Raw genomic sequence first — 23,804 nt, forward strand, 5'->3', positions numbered from 1 at the left:
AAGTCTCAAAACGTACCGTTCACTCCCCAGACCATACAGTCCAAGTGTAGAAACTAGGTCCATTTTAAAGTCACTGTTTTTGAAATGTCTCAAAATGCACCACACTTACATACATTTGCCTATTCAGCCTAAGTTATAAGGAGTGTTTCAGCCTGGACTGCTTGTTGAATAGTACAGTACATATATCAGTCATATGCAAAAGTTTGGAACCCCCCACCCCTGGGCAAATGATATTTTTTTGCTGATCTACAAGGCAACAAACATAAACATGGCATTTTTCTGCACATTTTAGTGCAGGAGTTTATTTTTTATTTTAACATATATTGTTTCAACCCCTGAACAATCCAGGTTTATTACATACTAAGGCTCATTAGTCAGTAACTACAGGGACTTCAGTGCAAACTAATGGAGCTTTTCTTAGGTTATAGAAGTGTGTAATAAAACTTTGGGCCTCACGGCTTGTTAAGGGGTTAAAATATTGGAGGAAAAATACATAAAATATAAAATATGCCAAAACTTTTTTTTTCCCCCAATATGTCAAATTCAGCAAATAAACAGTAATTGTGTGTTAAAATGTGCAGATGTGTGTTCTCTGTAGAGGATGTGTACTTAATTTCACTTAGAAAATCAATAAAATGTCATTTCACAAGGGGTGCACAAACTTTTGCATATGGCAGTTTAAGGGGCTATCACAAAATTTTAAAATAAAATGAAAACTCCACCGTACAATGACAGTTTGTAAGAACTTCATGTAAACTGTAAACTTCAATGAAAGTATATTTAACTTAGGCTAGCCTCTCCCCTACCACTTAGCCCTTACCCCTTCGTCTGGGGTAGGGTGTCCCGTTTCTTGTTGAGATAGAGGGGTAGGGCGAAGTGTTTGGGCTACATGACCCTCCAAACGGAGGTTTTTCAGAGACTCCAAACAGAGTGATAAGAAGAGGCCAAAGAAGAAGTGACCAAGGATTGGGCCGTGGAGTTTTTTTTAACTTAGAAGTTCATGTTAGAACTTGTTGTTGCCTCATTTCTCTCATTCTCATTCAGGTTGCCACAGACATGCCATTTATCGTGTTTCTCATCACATTCATAACGCTCATTAGCTGTTATTGACTGAGTACAGTAATGCTGACTAATTCATATTTAGGTATAAAGAAAATCTTTGATCGGAACTTTTAAATACAGGCCGTTTGCTGCGAGGCTGGATAGACCATTACTGCAAAATCCCATATTAATCTGTGAAAAAGAGCAAAGAATTGCTTTTCTTAATAAGCGAGCAGTGTCTCAAATTGCTGTTAAATCACAGAGGCTCCCAGGGTTAAAGAGAGATTTATGTTTTACGAAATAATTAAGGTAAGGCCACTTAATGGACTTGTCCTGTGGCCAGTATGACATATATTAGCTGACCTTATAGTGCTTTTCATAAATCAATGACCTCCGTAATTTCGTATTTAAATCTGGCCCTGAAGCAGAACCAATCAGCAGCGTGCTTTGAGAGATGATGGGTACAGTGAGGGACATTTAGCATTGATTTTGCCCACAAAGAGCCCCTTCATCCCTGCTCCACTGCTCCAGGTGACATCACTGAGCCGGGCATATTGGAGGGGAGTTTAATGAGAGCTTATTCGTCTGATGGGAGCGATAGACTCTATTAGAATTCGGCTGGCTGGGTGACTAGGCTTTTTACGTTATGTATCTGCTTTGTGTGCTGATTTGACACGTAAAATAATCCTAATGTTATTTAGATAATGATAGTCTGGAGGAGAAAGGGCTTATTAGTACTTCTTAAAAGCACTCAGGTCAGTTTGAAGACTTTCCTAACTTGGACGGCTATTTTTCAGCTCGGAAACTGCGTGAACTTTCTGAACTTATTGTCTGAACTTCTGTAGAGCAAATTCATCCACAGTGTTCCACATAAACGAGCGCTGTAAGTGCTAATTCAGCATCTGAGGTTCTGCAGCTCTACAGTCCAGCAAGGCTCTTTTTTATTAATACCAAAATCTTTCAACACGACACTGTTTCTCCAAATCCTCTCTGTTGAATTAAAGAGCCGGTATCATAAAAATCTACATATTTTTTAAAATTAAGTGCTTTGACGCAGCATGAAAATGTTTTAAAACATACTATTCACACCCCAGTCCGTACAGCCCATGTAAGATGAAAAAGTTCTGTATTTTAATTCTTTGTTTTTGTGATGTCACAAAAGCCAGAGCTTTTACATATGTCCGCCTACAGCAGTTTAGCCCAGCCCATTCACGCTAAACTTATTTCTGCCCGGGCTGCTTTTCAGTGTGGGCAGCCAATCAGACCAGAGTTTATTTACATACATCACGTCTTAAAGGCACAGGAATAAACAATGCTTCCAAGGGATTAAACGAGGTTGGAAAATGGTCGTGTTATTCAATTCTATATTATTTAATTCTTTGTTTTTGTGATGTCACAAAAGCCAGAGCTTTTACATATGTCCTCCTACAGCAGTTTAGCCCAGCCCCTTCACATTAAAGTTATTTCTGCCCGGGTTTGCTTTTTAAATGTGGGCAGCCAATCAGACCAGAGTTCATTTACATATATCAGTCTTAAAGGCCCAGAAAGAAAGAATGTTTAATTCTAAGGGGTAAAGAGAGGTTGGAAAATGTTAGCATGAATTACTTCAAAAGTCACACAAGTGTCATCACTGCAGCTCAAAATACAATAAAAATGTAGGACATTGGCCCTTTAACACCTGCAGTTTGAATTAACACCTACAGTGTTTGTTCAGCCACACACAAACACACACTGTAAGTGTTAATTCAACAGTGTGAATCCTGCAGCTCTACAGTTCAGCAAGGCTTTTTTTTATTAATACCAAAATCTTTAAACACGACACTGTTTCTCAAAATTCCCTCTGTTGAATTAAAGGGCCGGTATCATAAAAATTATTTTTTTAAATTGAGTGTTTTGATGTAGCATGAAAACAGTCTTAAAGTTTCAAAACATACCATTCGCACCCCAGTCCGTATAGTCCCTATAAGCTGAAAACAGGCCCATTTTTAATTCATTAATTTTGTGATGTCACAAAAGCCAGCACTTTTACATATATCCACCTACAGCAGTTTAGCCCAGCCCATTCACGCTAAAGTTATTTCTGCCTGGGTTTGCTTTTAAATGTGGGCAGCCAATCAGACCAGAGTTCATTTACATATATCAGTCTTAAAGGCCCAGAAAGAAAGAATGTTTAATTCTAAGGGGTAAAGAGAGGTTGGAAAATGTTAGCATGAATTACTTCAAAAGTCACACAAGTGTCATCACTGCAGCTCAAAATACAATAAAAATGTAGGACATTGGCCCTTTAACACCTGCAGTTTGAATTAACACCTACAGTGTTTGTTCAGCCACACACAAACACACACTGTAAGTGTTAATTCAACAGTGTGAATCCTGCAGCTCTACAGTTCAGCAAGGCTCTTTTTTATTAATACCAAAATCTTGAAGTTTCAAAACATACCGTTCACACCCCAGTCCGTACAGCCTACGTAAGATGAAAAAGGTTCTGTATTTTAATTCTTTGTTTTTGTGATGTCACAAAAGCCAGAGCTTCTACATGTGTCCTCCTACAGCAGTTTAGCCCAGCCCATTCACGCTAAACTTATTTCTGCCCGGGCTGCTTTTCAGTGTGGGCAGCCAATCAGACCAGAGTTTATTTACATACATCACGTCTTAAAGGCACAGTAACAAACAATGCTTCCAAGGGATTAAGCAAGGTTGGAAAATGGTCATGTTAGAATGAATTACTGGACAAATGCCACACAAGTGTCATCATTGGAGCTCAGTGGGAAACAATAAAATACAAGAAAAATGTAGGATATTGGCCCATTTTCAGTTAACACCTACAGTGGTTGTTCAGCCACACACAAACATTGGAATGGTGCAATACTGGTGTATACTAATGTGTAAAATAATACAATAATACAGATTAAAAAGAATAAAATAATAAAAACTATATATGTATGTATGTATGTATGTATGTATTTGCTGCTATCAGAACAGAACCTTGTATCTCCATATTTCCATGTAATTTTTCTGTTTTTGGCATAATTTGAAAATGTCTGTTGGCCTTTACATTGTTTGTAAATTTCATGATGAACGGACCAAAAGAAATGACCCAAAATTACTTGGGGAAAAAGTCTGGTTCCATTGACCTACATTAAATAAAAAGTAAAGTATGTTTTCTTATATATTTTCATATATATTTCATTTTATGTTTAAGTACTAATACTTTTTGCTTTGATTTAGTGCATAAAACCACACAAACATCATAAGTGGATCTCAGGGGAACCATGAAGTACATGAAATATAGGATATGAGCCCTTTAACACCTAAAATATTTAATTAATATCCACACATAAACAGCCACACCTAAACAAGACTGTAAAAGTTGGAGATTCTGCAGGTCTACAGTCCAGTGAGGCCGGCTTTCTTCATCAAAACCAAAAAGCTGCAGACGTGGCGCTGTTTGTGTCACTGAGCTGCAAATTGCAAATGGGACGCCATTAAAACCATTAAAGACCTTTTCATCTCCAGCTGCATTAGACGCATCCACATCAAAACAAGGTGATTCTTTCCCTCTGAAAGGTTTGGGAATTAAACAGATAACATTCTCGCCTCTCCGTCCCAGAACCGAACGGCCTTCCCACAAAAACCCGTTTACACGTTCTATCCCAGCCCATTTAGTTCCATAAACGCCATTACGTGCTCCCGATCACTGTTCCCTTCTTCTTTAAGAACATTGAGAGGTTGGGGAATGAAGCCCCCTTCACGCAGACCCCACTTGAGACTTCACAGGGCGCCCGTCCGTGCAGCCCGTCTACCTCCACAGATTACCTTCCGCAAAAGATCCGCACAGCGATTCGCGGGAGGGGAAAGCCAGCAGGCCTCAGCTTGTTATTGTTTTCCATCAATTGTCAGGGAAGAAAAAAATAATAAATTAGTTCCAGAGGAAAGAAGGTAATTTCAGCTTCTGGAGTATTTTTGGAATGGCTTTGCACTGTTTGCCAGCGAGCTCACGATGAATAAAACACAAAAGGGAGCCTGATAACTTGGGGAGCCATTAAAACCATTGATGTGTGACTTATGCTGGGCAAAATACCGCCGCTATCACGGAGGTACAGTGGGGTGCGAGCATGCTCGTCTGTTCGGGGGGCCGTTATTGATTTCACCTTCATTTAATCAGTCTGCTGAATCCCATAAAACTATACTGCAGATGACGGGGAGTTTCATTTTTTAATGTTTTGTAGGCTGGAATCGCTGTAGATCACGAGGAAGCTTGAGGCTCTTTCGCAACTTTTACATTTTTTTTTCTTTTCTTTTCTTTTCACAGCAGTGATTCAGTGCTAGTCCCGGGTGTTGTGCAAAAGTTTTGGCACCCCCCTGATGAAATGAGATGGCGTTTTGTTGTGCGAAAATTACTCAACGCATCCTCACATTTTAATACGCAATTTGTTTGCTTGTTTTCTGAATTCAGCATTTTCTGTAGGTCAGTGTGTTCATCTGATCATTTCCAAATCTGCTCTTGAAGAACGCCCAGTATTATTTGCAGCTGTTACCAAATACTTGGTTTGACCAATCAATACTTCATTATGTTAAATCGGGTGATGGAATTTAACGAACCTGTGTGACGGCCTTGCTGGAAAGTTATTGCAGGAAAGTTGGTATAATGTAGAGGGTAACACCTCTGCCCTCCCCCACCAGGTTCCAGCATGCAGAAGCTAAACTGACACCCGTTTAGAGGATATCTGAGAGGGCAGAGTTGAGTGGCTGGTGTTGGAGTGCAAGCTGAGCATGTTTTGTGGTAAAGCTGAGCTGCGATCAAGTTTTTTCTATTTTTCACCTATTGGTGAGCTCCCACACCACCAATCAGGTTCATGTTTGAACATGGATTAGTAATTAAAACACCATCATTTTGCAATACCATCATTTTCAAATAACGCAATATATCTGCACTGCAAAAAATACCATCTTGTCAAGTAAAATTTTTATCTAAAATCTTAAATCTAGGCAATAAATCTAATATTTCTCCTGTTGAGATCCTATTAGAGGCCTAAAAGCTCCTTCACAGGAAGTTATTACATGAAATAATCTCTGAATCCCTGAATTATGTAAAAAATGTAAAAATATATGACTTATTTTGCAGTTAGAAAATGAGCATATTTGACGTAATTTGACCTGGGGTGCCCATACTTTTGCATTAGACTTTACACAGAATAGAAATCCTTCATCAGCCCATCAGCTGCTTTTCTTTTGAGGGGGTATCAGGTGAGTAAGAGCGGAGAAGACTCTAAACTGTTTGGTGTTTGGAGCTGTAGCTCTGGGACCGAGTGCCACTGCTTTAGAGGCTTCTGTTTTATCTGTGTTTTTTGTTGTTGGTTTTTTTGTGTGATAGATTTGGGTCATACGCTTTAAGTATCTCCACTGAGTTTCGTCCCTCAAACGCATCAGAAACAAATACGAGGTTTTGTTGCATCAGCAGAACGTTGTTTGCATTTGTGAGAGTGCATTCCTGGGGCAGTGTCTGTTTTTACCCAGCAGAGGATTTTCCGGGTGCATTATTTCGGTGAGAGCACCGAGTCTAAGCACCAGCCACATTTTAGCTCATAGTTCATTCCGGGAAGCTTACTGAAAAAACACAGCCCCAATTGTGCCTTTAAAATTGCTCGTTTGAACAGTCAAAGGAATATTTCACTGGCTATTAATGAACAAAGCAAAAAAATGAAAGAAAGGGTCAGTTATGCAAATGAGGTCAGTTTTCAATCATGGTCAAGTGTATCGCTGTTGTCGGAAGAAAACCTTGTATCTCCAAAATGGTAACTTTATAGCTTATTACAGCAACTAAAGCTGCTGTCCCTTTTTTAGTTAACAAATTCATAAATCTTGTTAAATAAGTCCTGGAAAATATTTGCAAACCAATAAAGGTGGATGACAGGAAGTTTGTCACCTATTCTACACCTCATGAGTTTGCATGTCTGAACATATTGGCAAACAATAAAACAAACTGTGGCATATTTTATTTCCGATATGTCAAATTCAGCCAATAAATAAAAAGCAGAAATTAGCAAGAAACTCTTCAGTGTATTATAATGTGAGATGAACTTGGCAAAGTTATTCCTTGACCGTGTCCGTCCACTTTAACTGGGATCCTCAAACTTAGGGGCTTAGCCTGCAGGAGCTTTGAGAAGGAATAAACCTACTTTACTTTTAATGTAAGTCAATGGAACCAGACTTTTTTCAGAGTCATTTTCCGTCATTTCTTTAAGTTCATTCATCGTGAAATTTACACACAGTGTAAAGGCCAACAGGCATTTTCAAATGTCAAAAACTGAAAAACATCAAAAATGGCGACACAAGGTTTTCTTTTGACAACAGCGATAAGTTTTGTGTCAAGTTTTCATTTAGCTCAAGTGCAGAGGAGGATAGACACTTCTGACCACTAGTTACACTTCTAAGCCCACCGTCCTCAGACATAGTTACTCTAATAAACACAACCCCTCCGGCAATAACACCACATCAGCAACAACAGCAACAATAATTGTGCTTTTTAACCTGGGAAGATGGCACATCCCGACAGCCACTTTGCATGGCCTCACCCCCTGAACTCCTCAGGGCAGCGTGGCCCATGGCAGATGCCACAGCATTTTATTTCTATGAGCCAATCAGAACTGAGATAACTTCTTCTAACTGAGATAACTTCTGTAACATCTTCCAATAGATTTGAATCAGGTTCTCATCAGATGCTACAGCAGCAGATTTAGAAAGTATTTCTTTCTCATTCATTAAAAAAGCCAGTAAATCTTTTGCTACAGTCGTGCTAAATATGTCAGTTTATAGGTAAAATGAGCTGTAGCTAACATTAGCTTAGGGTGCATACTTACTACACTGATGATTGCACTTATGATGATTGACATAATATTTTGTACAGATAAATGTGTTTTGGACACAGCCAGCTTTCAAACACAGGGTGCAAAAATGATATATTTTATATTAAATTAATAAACTTAATAATGTTTGCAACCAAGATTATCTGTTACAGCTTAGTTTTCATCTGAAATTGATGCAGTTTTTCATAGAATGTGGGTTTCTATGGACTGTTTTAACCGCTGAGCTGCTAAGCAACTGTCAACAAAATAAATTGCAGTAATATGGCTGCAAGTGGCAATCCTCGGGGACCAAGCACCACACTCCAATATGGACCAATATGGATGTGAGCCAGAATCAGGTCTAAATTCAAACAGAACACAAATTAAGAACAGTAAGAGGTTAGAATGACCTCCATTTATTATGAATGTATTTAGGTGACTTAAAAGACCATGGACCAGATTTACTAAAAGAGGCTAATTGCTAACAGTTTACAGACACTTTGCGCTGGTGAGGGCGGCGAATTTAGAGACTTATCTACTTAGAACTTCCATGCAAATGAACACAGGTGCAACTTCGTAATTAACATATGAGCAGCGCAAAATAACCGTATGTTTGACTCACTTGCTTTCTGTGTGCGAGCCTGTTTCCACCAGGTAGGTGAAAAGGCATCCCAAACTGCAAACTACAGCATTAAATAGAGTATAAAAAATAGTGCACCATTATTAGAAGTGCACTCTGGAAAGAAAAAAATCTTCATTTAGACATGAGTGTAAAATATACGTTTCCTCCCACAGTCCAAAGACATGCAGTCAGGCCAGTTGGACACGCTAAATTGCCCCCTAGGTGTGAATGTGCGATGGACTGGCGACCTGTCCAAGGTGTTTCCTGCCTTTCGCCCAGTGACCACTCTGATAGGCTCCAGCTCCCCCACGACCCAGAAGGATAAGCAGCTTAGAAAATGTGTGTGTGTGTAAAAATATACGCACAAATGATGAATAAAAAAAATCTAGTTTAAAACATTGTTTTACTAAATCCAGTTTATTTGCTTAATCAAATTGAGAATGGCATGACATGGCGGGCGTTCACAAAATGTTTTGTTTTAAAATAAATGTATTTGAAAAAATTCTCTCTTTTCTCTCACAGCATTAGCAATGGCAGCCATGCTAGCATCAAAAATAAGCTTTTCTCAGGCATTAAATAGCGCATAGTCAGTATTTACTATCGGTCTACATTCTAATAATCTCCTCCCAATATTTTGCACTTTGAGATGGAAATTGCTCTAAATACAAACAGACAAAATGCAAAACAAAATGCAGCTGCACCCCTTTAATCTTATTACAGCAACTAAAGCTGCTGTCCTTTTTTTAGTTAGCAAATTCATAAGTCTTGTTAAATAAGTCCTGGAAAATATTTGCAAACCAATAAAGGTGGAGTTTGCATGTCTGAACATATTGGCAAACAATAAAACAAACTGTGGCATATTTTATTTCCGATATGTCAAATTCAGCCAATAAATAAAAAGCAGAAATTAGCAAGAAACTCTTCAGTGTATTATGATGTGAGATGAACTTGGCAAAGTTATTCCTTGACCGTGTCCGTCCACTTTAACTGGGATCCTCAAACTTAGGGGCTTAGCCTGCAGGAGCTTTGAGTTTTCTTAATAAACACACGCGATGGGGGGTGATATAGCCCTCAGTCAGGCTAAAGGCTGTTTACCCTGTCTCTCTGCACACTGCAGCAAGGCCCTGACTCCGGCTGAGCAACAACATGTCTATTTATATACAATACTGCTCTCAAATGAGCTCTATTCTCTCTGTTTTCCACACTACCTCATAACGCAAGAATAGATTGCTAATTTCATGCTGAATATAGTTTCTGCATGAGCATTAAGATGCTGCATCAATCACTGAAGTTTATTATCTCTTTCTCGCTGAGTTTCAAGGTTAATCTTTTTCATGTGCCCTTTGTAAAGTGTCTCTCTCTCTGTCTCTTTCTCAGAAACCAGTGAATTATTCATGATTTTTCACTCTTGTTTCTTTCAGACTTGGAAAACTTCAAGACTCACCGGAGAAGTGCGGTGTCTGTGAGGGAAGGCCAGGGGGTGGTGCTTCTGTGTGGTCCGCCCCCTCATTCAGGAGGTCAGTACCTTTACCTGAAACAATGGGATTTAGAGGTGCATGACACACAGGTAACATACCATACTGCAATGGCGTAAAAGCATTTATGTCACTTTTGTGCCGTCATCATTCAACAAATCTAAAGCCATCTGACAACTGCTAAATGTTAAACAGTGCTGCCAACTAGAACAGAGGAGCTGGTTAGCATTAGCAGATTCTGGCTAACTAAAGCATTGACACAAGTTTAGATGACAGTGAATGCGTTTACATGCACTTAATAATCTGATAACTGCAGAAAATCAGATTTTGTCAGTAGTCTGATCAACGCCTTTACATGCACTTGAGTAATCAGATAATGGGGAAACTCCGGGTTCACATGAGTCAGACAGTGATTGGATACCTGCTTTATAACCAGCCAATAAACTCACAGAAGAAGACGTGATGTAAACGTAACGTAAAGCTCAAACTTCATGCTGCGGCTTTTTTTTAAAAATCATTGCACCACTTTACCTGAAAATATGAACGTACATCATCTAGAAGATGGAGAATATTTAAATGTTTAATTTCATCAAGCATGCTGCTCGCTTATTTCCAGTACCACCGTCTGTTTTCACACATGCCCAGACTGAGAAATCTGAAAGAAATCAGAGAAAGAGTTTACATGCAAATCTGATTACTGAGCTAAAATCCAGCTCTCTTTATCAGATTTCGTAATCTGATTTCTAGACCTTACTCTGATCTAAGAAATCAGAGTGTGCTGTTTACATGACCATTTAAATAATCAGATAACTGCAGAAATCCGATTATGATCGGATTATTGAGTGCATGTAAACGCACTCAGTGACTCAAATCTGAGCGAGTGAAGTTGGACAACTGGCTCTGAAGGGACAGAAAGACAAAATAAAACCTGCTCCTTGGTGTTTGGAACTGTAGAAGCTAGCATAATATTAGGTTAGCCAGGGGTGCCAATGTTTACATTTTTGTTAGAGTGAGATTTAAGCGGGTCAGTTTGGGGGGTAGATGTATTGGAGGTTGGTGGCATTGGAGGTTGGGAGATGGTGGTCATGGGTTGGACGGTATTGGGTTGTTGGGGGGTGTTTGGTCTTCAATATTTTTTTTTTTTGTAATGTATTTATTTAAAAATGTTTGTATACACAGCCTCAGAAAGTCCATGCCAAATATTCTAAAAAAAGTTGTAACTTTAATATAGTATCAATAATTTTTTATATAAAATAACATAAGATAATCCTTTATTAGTCCCACAGCAGGGAAATTCACAGTGCAGTTTGTATATATATATATATATGTGTGTGTGTGTGTGTGTGTGTGTGTGTGTGTGTGTATATATATATATATATATATATATATAAGCCAGTATCTCCCAGTACGTTTATCTCCTACTGCAGTGTTTGAACAACGCTTAGCAGTTAAAAATCAGTTAATAAATTGCTTTATTCTACATCTATGAAGTGCTTAATATAGCAAAATGATGTGAGAGGTAACGAGAGAGAATGAACACTTAAAATGCAAAAGAGGTCGAGGGTCTGTATGTGAAAGATGTTTGTCCATGAGACCGAGGTTTGGCCCACCCACAAATTTGATAATCTAAGGTTGGGCAGTACTGTATAACAGTAATAACACTGCAAAAATAGGATCTTGTCAAGAGAAATGATCTTAAATCTAGTCAAGCAAAATAATCTGCCGCTACAGTGAGATAAATTTACTCAATACAATCTCTTAAAACAAGTAAAAATGTTCTTAAATTAAAATTACAGCAATCTCAGCAGGAGAAATATTAGATTTATTGCCCAGATTTAAGATAGTTTCACTTGAAAAGATACTATGGTATTTCAAAATGATGGTGTTTGATTACCAATCCATGTTTGAGCATCTAAATAAACACATTCCACCCATTTCTATCTCAGAGGGGTCACTGATTGGTGTGGAAGCTTGCTGAGAGGTGGTGCTGATAGAAAGAGGGGAAAAAATGAGAGGCAGGAAAAACTTAGCTTGATCGCAGCTTAGCTCAGTGGTGGTTAAGAGCTCCACTCACCACAGAACACGATCAGCTTTCACTGCAGCACCATCACTCTCAGATATCCTCTAAACAGGCATCAGTTTAGCTTCCCAAAACAGTCCCAAACACCACAGAACAGGTTCGATTTCAGCTTTCTGTCACTCCAACACTCGTCACTTTTCCTCTCTCACACATTATAACCATTTCCTAATAACTTTCTTTGAGGGAGCTTTTAGAGGTGGACGTCTGGTTCCTATCACCACCACTGTGAACAATTCTGACTTAATGATTTCTCTAGAATGGAGCGTTTCACACCAAACCACTCTGAATGAGTTTAATCTCAGTGATATATTTGTGTAGTTTGCAGTGGATTTCCTTTTTATTCTCTCCCCACAAGTTTGATTTGTATGAAATTCATCTACCATATTCCTATACTTTGACATGATGTAATGGCTATCTATACAAATTTGAAATTGTGGCAGCTGCCAGTTCATGTTTTCTAATTTTTGCCCCCCTGTTTGTTTAACACACTGGTCCCTCAGCTGCAAATGATGTAGTCCCATTTGCAACCCCCAACCCTCACACAGCAAGTGCAGGCAAGTCCTGCATCTCCCCAGAGATTAGGTGTTTATGTGTGAGCCACTTCCTCCTGTCTGTCTCCACACCGACAACCGGCTTCCTGCACTGTGTTTGTCCATGCAGGTCAGAGCTATAAACATCATAGAAGCTTTCAGAGACAGCAGCCACCCTCTTCAGCTGTCCGTCAAAGAAGTAAAGGAAAAAAAAAAAAAACTCTGCTACTCCCGTCTTATCCTGTAACACCATCCTACAGCTCCACTCCGCTCTTCCTCTCTCCATAAAGCCTTCATTAACACCGCCTTATCAATTTAATAGCTCATATTAATTAATCCAGCGGCATGTGTTTTAACAGCTGATTAATGGTGTTGACATTGATGCTCATCAAAAAAGGCCTTCCTGCGGAAAAGGTGCTTTGTCATGCATCCCTTTTAAGTGCTTCTTTCATGCTTTTGTGATGTTTACTGATCAACATCGCATGAGTTTCGAGTGGGAATTTTGAGTATCTGTCCTGGTTTGTCAACAACAGCAACAACAACATCTAACGTAAAATAAAAGCTGAATTTGAAGCCTTTATCATGAGGGTGGGTATCTGTCGTCGTTATCAGGATAAATAACGCCACAGTGCATTTTTCTGGGTTAGACGCAGCTCAAAATTGCTTATATGCAATTGCAGTATATGCTTATAATGCCTCTGAAAGTAAATGGAGTTATGGAATAACTGAAATTTGGGAGAAAGACCAAGCCTGAAACCCGAAACCTGAAAATTAGATGTTTCTCAGTGTTTCTATTAATGTCTTTGTGATAATCCAGCGCAGAAATATAGTTTAAACATTTCCTGAATCTGTAGAGTCGCCCTTTCTGTTCTATCACATCGCAAGACTCATATGAGCCAATGAAGATAAGCTGAGACACATGCCATCTGCCTCTAACTGTGTGGAACTGGTGGATTTGTGTGTCCGTCCACATTCTGTCTGAAACTGAGCTATGGACACTCAGGAAATAGGGCTGGGCGATAAAACGATAACAATAATTATCGCGATATAAATTTTCCTCGATAAAGCGATACGACATGTTCGATAAATGTTAGACATAATACACCATTCTCACACTTCCACGTTCAGCGAAAGCCTTGGTGGCGTTTTCTACTGCAAGGAAAGCGACACTACTCTGCTGTCACCAGGAGAGGGCGCACTTCCGAGTTTTTCTAAATGATTAGAGAGGGAGGGGCCATGAGTAAGATGAGTCTTTAGCAACGGCTGAAACACGGAGTTACACATTCCCTGTTTGAGTGGAGCGACCGGCGATCTGTTCTCCTGTGACCGAGTGTGAGTGACGAGGTCAGTGGTGTAACTGTACTGACCTACAGTGAACTCACCTCTTTACTAACATCATAACCAGCTTTAGCAGCGTTAAATCACAATCCTCACAACTACAGCACTGTTACAGTGCTCAGTCATGTTTAAGTATTGGTGCGTTCACCAGCAACGAAAGTGAAAGAAAGAAGTGGTTCATCTAAATTACAGCCCTGATTTAAACGAAAGTAAACTGAGGAAGCTGTGAGGCATTGGAGAGCGGGAGAGCGCTAGCTTTCCAGGCTAGCTGTTTTTAGCAGCTGGCTAGCTTGAAGCAGCTCTGTCACTCCACAACACGGAGAATTGATGATACTGTGGATCAAACACGACGCAAAAGCACCGCTTTCAGTTTAAACGTTCCTAAAAGGAGGACTCTGTTTGTCTGGTGTTGATATTTTGCGGTTCACCCCTTAAACTACTACGATAGTATAGAGAAATCCAGTCGTCTAGCTGGTGTTTGAATACTGTGATGTCATGTGTAGCGGGGTAGCCGAGCGCTCGGCACCAGCTAAACATAATCTGTTTTCTTTCTTAAATTATGACTATTACAAAACAGCCATGCTTTTCCAGCTGGTAGAAACAGCTCAGCAGACACTCTCTCCCACTCTCCCATGACAGATCTGTGAAATGTTCCACTGTTTGGTGAGTGTTTGTCGAGTTCCAACCATAAAGGACAGTTTAAAACAGCAGTTAACCCCCAGGAGCAAAAATCAGCCTTCAAACATGAAAGAAATAATGATTTATAATAATGTTTATCGCGGTATGTATCGATATCGAACAATATAAATTTTGTTTATCGTGATAACATTTTTGGCCATATCGCACAGCTCTATCAGGAAATCACTAAGGACTGACCATCACCTCAGAAACCGTTCATTCTTTATTCAGTCGCCTCGGTCGCAGACGAGAGTGGTGTGTAAAACGTTTGCAGCTGCTGAAGTTGCTGTAGCGGTTTTGGAAAATAGCGGTGAGGAGAACTTATATCCACATATTTTTATTCACATATTACACTACATTTGTGATCCTAAGACTCTGATAAACCCATTTCAAGCACCAAAATAACATCATCCACATGAGCAAAGCTGTTTTCACAAGCGATATTAAGAATTTCTAAAACCAGACTTTATTTTTTCACTATTTGCGGCTTAATTAATCTCTTTACACAGTGCTCAAGGTCAGAATGACCTCATTATAGAGAGGTTTATAGACATTGTTCTGAACATTTTGAGACATGATATGTGGGTATCATATCATATGCAAGTGCCTTCGAAGGTGAATTTAAGAATGTAAGCAAAAATCAAGAAAATGCCCTCAGACCCCAGAGGGTTAAAAAGGGGGGTTTGTCTTTCTAGCTCCAAGCAGAAACTATATTCAGAAATGCACAGAACTCCAACCCAAGTTCTCAGAGTTCCCTCCCCTCCATCAATCAGTCTTCCCTCATCATACCACCACATGTTGGAGACATGGTCCAAAATGCAAATGTTCAGTTTCCCAAGGTTGGATTGTGGCTGACTAAAGCACCGACACAAGTTTAGATGATAACGACGCAAATCTGAGGAAGTGAAGTTGAGCATTCGGCCCTGAAGAGAGACAGAGGGTGAATTTAAACCTGTTCTGTGTTATTTGGATCTGTAGCCTGATCCACTAACTTAACACTAACTTAGTGAGCAAGTTTGACATTGTTTTACAATCATATTGAGAAGATTTTGGCCTAAAATGTCCCGTGGCCAGAAGTCCAAGGGAACACAGTTGGCCTCATTCTCTCTGGGTGGGTAGGATGGCCCTGCCTCAGTGCAATGCCATCCAGGACAGGCAAATTTTAGCTAACAAAACAGAACTGACAGTTCTCCTCCAAGCGTGTTGAGCTGTATACTGACGTTACTTTAGCGACAGTTTGAAAAGATGAGGTTGCTGGCTTTTACAAGACTCTACTCTGTGCTAGCCTTCACCCTCCCAGAGCTGGTCGTATCTTTAAATCCTTTCATGCATTGTTTTAAAAGGAAAAGTCCCCAAAGAAAACTTCTTTTTTTCCAATTTTACCCTCATCAGCATCACATGTCGCTGCTGTCGAAACAAAAGCTCGTATCTGCATTTTTCAGTTTTTGACATAATCTGAAAATGCCTGATGTTCTTTACATTGTATGTAAATTTCATGACGAAAGGACCAAAAGAAACGGCCCAAAATAGCTTGGAAAGAAATCCGGTTCCATTGACTTACATTAAAAGTAAAGTATGTTTAAAGTTACCATTTTGGAGATACGAGGTTTTGTTCCCACAACAGCGATTTAAAACCTCAGAAGACTCGTGTAGGTTCACTGGTGGTTTTGGATAGTAAATAAAATGTCTATATTTGTGTTGTAGTCATGGTGACCCCTGGTTCCTATCACCACCACTGTAAAGACATCTGAACTATTTCACACCAAACCACTCTGAATGACTCTGTTTACATCTCATTCACTGAATTATACAGTTGTTTTTTGAAAAATGACTGGGGAAACAGGCCTGGGTGACACAACAATAATGCAAATGAAACAGTTTTGATTACTTCAATTAAAGTATTGATAATGCGCTTCAATAAAACTTTGACAGAGAGGGAGAAGAAGTCAAGCCATTCACTAGTAGCTCACTATTTTCAGTTGAAACTGACTGAATTAAGCAGATTTGTTGAAAAATAGGTGGAATTCTCCCTGAGAGACACTCATTAAAAGGGCTGTCTGGATATTTTTGTGCACAGCGTATCATGTAACATGAAATGCCATCCAGTATAATGACGTTATATTTTTGCCCTAAACCCCATTCTTATATTATCTGCACATTTATCAGCAAATATTTACAAAGAAATTCAACAGACAGGCGCGATGGTCTTCTCCCTTGAGCTTTGGAGATTGTTAGTCTATTTTTGAAGAACCTGATTTGATTATTTCTCCTGTGTGCTCAGTGAAGAGCTCGCGGTGTCACGGCAGAAAGAGGGAAAACAAAATGCTATTTCAGTTCTCTGTGCATAAATGCTAGAATGATTAAACAGCCTCAGATGGCGAGGAATAATAGAGACTCGGGCATCAAAGAGGCTGATATCACATACTTAGATCAGACACGAATGGGAGCTGTCAGTGAGCGACAGAGCTGGAGATGTAGTCAGGTTATATCCTAACAAAGCCTGTATCATCTCCTACAAAACAGTCACAACTCTTTCTCAGGGTGGCTGCTTCTTTTATGAGGCACTAGTTTTGTCTTTTCTGGCTTATGATGCCTCAAATTACTACGAGAGTGCAAAAGACGCCAGTACTTTTGCCTGACAGCGAGACATTTTAAGTCCCATCTGTGTCCCAAACCCCAAATTGTGGTGCACTTTGTGGACAGAAATGGCCCGATTGCTTTCTAATACCTTCAGGAAGCACTACAGATGGCACTGATCCAACACTCAGTGTAGGTATTGGGCTGATACCAGCAGAAAATGCAGGATCAGATACTGGAGGGGGGAAAAAAAGAACAAATCCGATCAGATCTGTAACAAATCCAGCCTGAAATAGAGCAGAATTTTTTATAGCTCAACACAACGTAAAGAGAAGTAACAGTAGCCACATCCAGCCCAACACTGGGATAAGAACAAGCAGCAATTTAAGTATAATACAAAGATAAAAGGGGAATTTCTTCATGAATACATCATTAAGACGTTAAGTGTCATTCAGAGTGGTTTAATGCCAAAAGCGCCTTTCTACAGAACAAGTGGTGGTGAAAGGAACCAGATGTCTGCCTCTAAAAGCTTCCTCACAGAAAGTTTTACATGAAATGGTTATTAATAAATTGCCTGATGCTTCTGATAGTTTTGAGAAGGTTTTGGTCTAAAACCTATTTTTAAACACATTTATGATGAAGGGGTTCATGCAGGGCTGAAGGAAACTTATTTTTTCAGATTTTCTACTATTTTACCATCATCAACATTACATATAAAAAATCAGAGGACACATGTAGGTAAGTAAACAATGCAACCCCGTGCTAATTAATCACTCTTTTTGTATAACTTTATGTACATCATAATTATTGAATTAGGCATGAATTAGCAAACCCACCCTCTAAAACACACATTATCTAAGCCGCTTATCCTTCTGGGTCATGGGGGGTGCCGGAGCCTATCCCGGTGGTCATTGGGCAGAAGGCAGCCCTTTAAAACCCACCCCCAAATTTCTCTAGTCTGTGCTTTTCAGAGTGCAATTAATAGTGCCAGCACATCAAGCCAGCTAGCCAAGCGATGAGCCTTAATGAGGTCTTGGTTTGGTTTCGAAATTTCAATGCTATTCTTTCTTGACATTGAGAGGGTTTTGTTGCAAAGAAGAGGGCAGATCAGGATACAGGGTTTTTTCAGAGCGAGGCCGTCTGCATTTGTGAACTTATATCTTTGTTTCCTAATTATATGAACACGGATCTTAATCTCTAGTAATCTTGTAAGTAAGGTTGATAGGGTTGCGTCACTGATGACACTTTTTCCACTCCATTACAATCAGTCTGTTCCAACCCTAACAAGTACATTCCCACCAACATTTATCACAGATTTTTTTTTTTTTCATGGTTGTAAATGAAGCAGTTAGGTTAAAATCGCTTTAGGGATCAGTATCAGCATCAGCCGACACTTCGAGTTTCAGTGTCAGTTTTGAAAAAGAAAAACTGCTGTCACTGATAAACAAGCTGGTCTTGTTTCTCCAGAACACCACAAACATCTCACAGCTTTGGTGAAGCTCTGCAGGCCCTGCAGTCTCGCTGTAACTGCCATCCTGAGCGTCAGCGCTTGCGAGGCTGGAATAGGAGATCAAACCATGCAGTAACCGCCTGCGATTCGGGCCGTGTGGAATTAGCATGCTGCGGATGAAAGTTTGGCAGACTGTGTGGCCATTTCCACATAAGCTGCTATTGTACATCTGACACAGTCATTACCAGCTGCGGTACCTTCTGTTGCGGAGTTTAATGATATCTGTGGCAGGAGAAGTTAGGATCATTCGATTAGCGGCCGCTTTGTCGAAAAAGCAGCGCTGTGCTTTGTGTGTGAACCTGTGGGTTTTGCATGGGGGATGAACTGATCATGAACCTTATGGCTGATCCTGATTTTAATATCCGTACAGCCGAATTGGTCAATTGCCAGTTGTTGGCGGATATTTGTTAGCCCTCTTTAACCCAAAGCTCAGACTGCGTGGGGTAAATGACATGACTCACTCGAATTTCCAGCGCTTTCTATTAGCCAGAGTCCCAATATAAATAATTATAATAAAAATAATAAATAATTATTTGCTTTTTAATGAACCACGACTCTTTAAATAATGTCGTTATCATTACACTATGATGCGCCACAGATATGCCATATTTAAGCACACTTAAATATGGCATTTTTCAACAAATTTGAATTTAATATGTTGGGAAAAACAAAACATAAAATATTAAATGTGCCATAACTTTTGCACAGGTCACAATTTATGTTTTTTTCCCCCAAATATATCGAATTCAGCGAATAAACTGCGTGCATTGAAATGTGCAGGTGTGTTCTCTGTAGAGGATAAATCAACAAAACACGTCATTTGACCAGGGGTGCCCAAACTTTTACATCCGACTGTACAGTACCAGGTTTATGCAGTACTGTCCAAAAGTCAGAGCTCCCTTCACTTTTTTAATTTTTAGTCAAAAAAGCCATTAAATACAAGTTATTTATTTTTCATTGCCATAAAAACAGAGAAAAACACACATATAGAAATTAACATAGAAGCCAAAACAACTACATGTAATCTCAGCTGTTTGTGTTCAGTGAGTCACTCTTTCCCTTTATTCCAGCTTCCACTCTTTTCAGGAGACTCACTTTCAGCTCCTCAAAGAATCTGCAGACACACCTCCAAAGTTCAGTCTTAGAAGCTGGTTGATCATTTTCTGAAGTAATCAAACACATTCAGTGGTGTTGAGGTCTGGACTCTGGGGTGGTCAGTCCATTGTTCAGCTTCTTTGTTTGATGTGTCCGTCTCCTTTTCTCAGTGAGGTTCTTCTTGATCAGCTACACATCCTTTCAGACCCACAGCGCTGAGTCGTCTTCTCACAGTGGAAGGATGGACAGAAACACCTGTGGATGTTTTCAGATCTGAAGCAGCTTGATTTTCTCCTCTCTCTCAGAGATGAAAGCTTTAAGTGCTGTTTATCTGATGGGGGCAGGTTTGGTGTCGACCAGCTCTTCCAGGTGGTTGTTAGGAGGCACATTTCTTCTGTAGCTATTAAACATTTTTGAACTTCAGTTTTGGAAACTTTTGTTGTTGTTATTCTCCTTTGACTTTCTCGTTCCTTATGCAAGGAGATGCCATCTCCTGTTTTTATCAGTGTAGTTAATGTTATTATTTTACTAGTGAATATTAGATTAATATGAAAAAATGCTGCAAAGCACACAAATATGCACATCATTGTTCAAGAAGGAAGATGGTGTTGCATATTGTATAACATTCAGTCAAAAACAAATGACATTTATGCTGAAATTGACGAAGATCAAACAGGTTCTCATCCATCTAATATTAGATGTCAATCGTGTGACTGTCAGCCTCTATCAAAACAAGCAATAACACAAAAGCAAAAGGCTTTTATGGTGGATAGTTGACTTATTTTGGCTATTTTCTGATTATACATTGCTTATTTTTTGTTTATCAGGCTGTGAAATTGAGCACCAAGCTCTCGAGAAGAGGAGAAAGAGAGGACAAACAACCTCTCCTCAGTTCTCTCACATACTCCCTGTAAAGCCCCTGTGAATTAAATGTACATTACTTTTCTAATGAGATTGAATTGCAAGGAGAGATGAGAAAACTCACGACGCAACAGAAGCATCCTCTTCACGGAAAATAGCTTGATTTTCTGCGCTGATTGTGATTTTCATTTGAAAAGACTTGCAAATTTGAAGTGCTTGTTGAGACGTGTACGTGGGACGTTTCATCGTATTGGATTTGTCGAGTCTGTCCTCTCGTTTGTTGTTAGCTTCTCCAAGAAATTCCCGCGAGCTGTCCTCACAGATTAGATGAGAATACTTTTTTTTTTGGAAGAGCGTGATTTGTCTTTTTTCAGGTTTGGAAAAATGAAGACAACGTGTAGAGGGTGTAAAACCGTCGGCGGGAGCTCTGATTGCCGGCTTTGTTGGCTTGATGTGTCTCGGCTTGAGCAGCGAGGCGCTTTGGTACAGTATGATTTTGCGGTGGTGTCGTTTGAGTGGTGCTGTATTCAACACTGAAGCAGGACAGTTTAAAGGCCTGCAGTTGTGAAAGTTCTGTCAACACCTTCAAGATACGCGTCATCCAGACTGGACTGTGCTAAAATGCTTGCTTGCCACTGTTAGCCATGCTTATGGAGGTGATTATTGACTGATTATATTAATAATCAAGTAATGTGTTGATTATTTGGATGTTTATTCACCTTTCATTCAGTTTGATTACTCTGTTAATCAGCGAGGCCAAACAATAACAAATTAATGATAATGATACTCAACTTAATTGAATGATAACAAGAATGTCTAAAAATTATGAGCTACATTTTTGTCCCCAGTGGTACAAACATTGTAAATGTACCCTCAAACACACAAGAATGGACTTTAAGGTCTGATAATTTACCTTATAAGAGTTTTGGCCAAATTGAAGAATTTAACCATTGCTAAAATTGTTGTAAACACGTCTATTTGCATCCTACAGCACTGCTGCAGGTCTATAGAGTAAGATTTCCCAATTTGAAAACTACATAAGATGGTGCTTCAAGGGTTCTTTAGTAAAGAAAATGGTTCTATATAGAACCATGAACACTTAAAAGAACTCTTTGCATGATTAAAGGTTTCTTTGCATCATGAAAAGTTTTTAAGCTTGATGGGAAATCTGCTGTAGATGGTTCTATATAGAGCCTTTTTTAAGTGGTTCTATATAGCACCTAAAAAGTTCTTCTATTGTTGCAGTGTACAAAATTATGAACTACATTTTTGTCGCCAGTGGTACAAACATTGTAAATTTACCCTCAAACACACAAGAATGGACTTTAAGGTCTGATAATTTACCTTATAAGAGTTTTTGGCCAAATTAAAGAATTTAATCGTTGCTAAATTTGTTGTAAACATGTCTATTTGCATCCTATAGCACTGCTGCAGGTCTCTACACTGCAAAAATGGTTTCTTTTCAAGTAAAATTTACTTAAATCTAGTTAGTAAATCTAATATTTCTCCTGTCGAGATTGTTTTAAACTTAATTTAAGATTATTTAACTTATTTCTAGACATTTTGTACTTGTTTTAAATTATTTTATTAAGTAAAATGATCTCACTATAGTGGCAGATCATTTTACGTGTTTTAAGAAATGTTCTTGAAACCAGCAAAATTATCTGCCACTATAGTGAGATAATTTTACTTGATAAAATGACCTAAAACAGGTACGAAATGTCTAGAAATAAGCTAGATAATCTTATAATAAGTGCACAACCATCTCAAAATGGGAAATATTAGATATATCAACTAGACTCAAGATCATTTTACTTGACAATATACTATTTTTTGCAGTGTAGAGTAAGATTTCGCAGTTCAACGACTAGACAAACACCTTCAGATGATGTATCTTGAAGGTGAGAAGAGGCTACAGCTGTTTTGGGGTAGATTCCTGTTGGCAGGCTGTGCTGAGATGGTCTTTTTTGTTAGTTGGTGAATGCAGAAGGAAGGCAGATGGCAAGCTAGGAAGCTGGATGTCTTACTGAAGCCATCTAACTGTAGTAACTGTCTTCAAATCATCTTTACGGTGGACAGAATGGACGACTCAAACCACAGAAATGACATGTCATATGTGGAGGATGACAGGCTAAAAGCTACCGTTAGCAAATTAGCTGGCTGTCTAGATACCTGAGCTCAGTTTGGCTTCTTTCTCTGACAGAAAGGGTAAAAAATGGGTCTCTGTTGTCCATTTTGTGCTGAATTAATATGGAATCACTGTTTTTCTGTATGATTTTGCTCCACGACTGAGGTGAGAGTCACACTGTGCCTCTTCTGCGATGAGTTTGTCTCTCAGACTCTGTTTCGTCCTGTTTAGAGAGGCTGGTAGGAGAACTAAGCTGCGCATTATCATCAACTAATCATATCCTCTTCATCGAGAAAGTAAATTATAATCGTTAATTGTTTTTTAATCGAGTAATCAAGGCTAATCCATCGTGGCGGCCCTGCTTGAGCTGAACTATCCCTTTTAAGGACACGCTCGGTGCCTCAAACGCGCGCTCGTATCCAAGCCCGAGCTGTAATACGCCCAAGAGACGAGAGCCTCCAGTCATCCAGTAATTAGAACTGCAACATTTTGACACGAGCACACAGCGCAGCTACTGGCCTCCAAAATCTGTCAGCCTTCAAAGCACTAACATCTTTTGAGAAGTGATGATAACGCTCATCCTTTGTGCTTCGCCAGCCTGTTTTTTTAAAGGAGTAAAGGAATGAGCGCGGCAACATCGGGCTGTTCATTACCTTCTGCTCTCTGGTTCTAAGTGATTGGCTCCAGCTTGAAGGAGCGTCTACTCTGCGGAGTCGCGGCTCCGCCCCCTCACCCACCACCACCACCACCACCACCACGGAGGCTGTCTGGGGAGGCATAAGGTAGAGAAGACAGCTGGCCTCCGACGTTCCTCGGGCTGCCGGCTGCATGCAGAGGATATGCTCACACATGCTGATTGAGCTGTATATGATATACTGGCAAGGGACGAGGATGAGAGAGGGAGAGAGAGAGAAAGAGAGAGAGAGAGGGAGATTTCAGTGTACAGTGTGCATCACCAGGGCTGAAGTGAAGCTCTTTCTATGTGCATTTCGAATGGCTTCTAGTGTTCACATGCATTGTGCAG

General features: G+C 39.6%; 1 protein-coding gene across 1 annotated transcript in view; it reads left to right on the forward strand.

Annotated features, from left to right (window-relative positions):
* Positions 1-23,804, forward strand: part of cntn4 (contactin 4) — a 298,829-nt gene that overhangs the window by 123,596 nt on the left and 151,429 nt on the right. The window contains exon 5 of the mRNA XM_036571557.1: positions 9,930-10,025. Within this exon, the coding sequence (XP_036427450.1) occupies positions 9,930-10,025 (96 nt within the window). The remainder of the gene's footprint in view (positions 1-9,929; positions 10,026-23,804) is intronic.

Source organism: Colossoma macropomum, unplaced genomic scaffold, assembly GCF_904425465.1.
Source record: "Colossoma macropomum unplaced genomic scaffold, Colossoma_macropomum, whole genome shotgun sequence".
Taxonomy (NCBI): domain Eukaryota; kingdom Metazoa; phylum Chordata; class Actinopteri; order Characiformes; family Serrasalmidae; genus Colossoma; species Colossoma macropomum.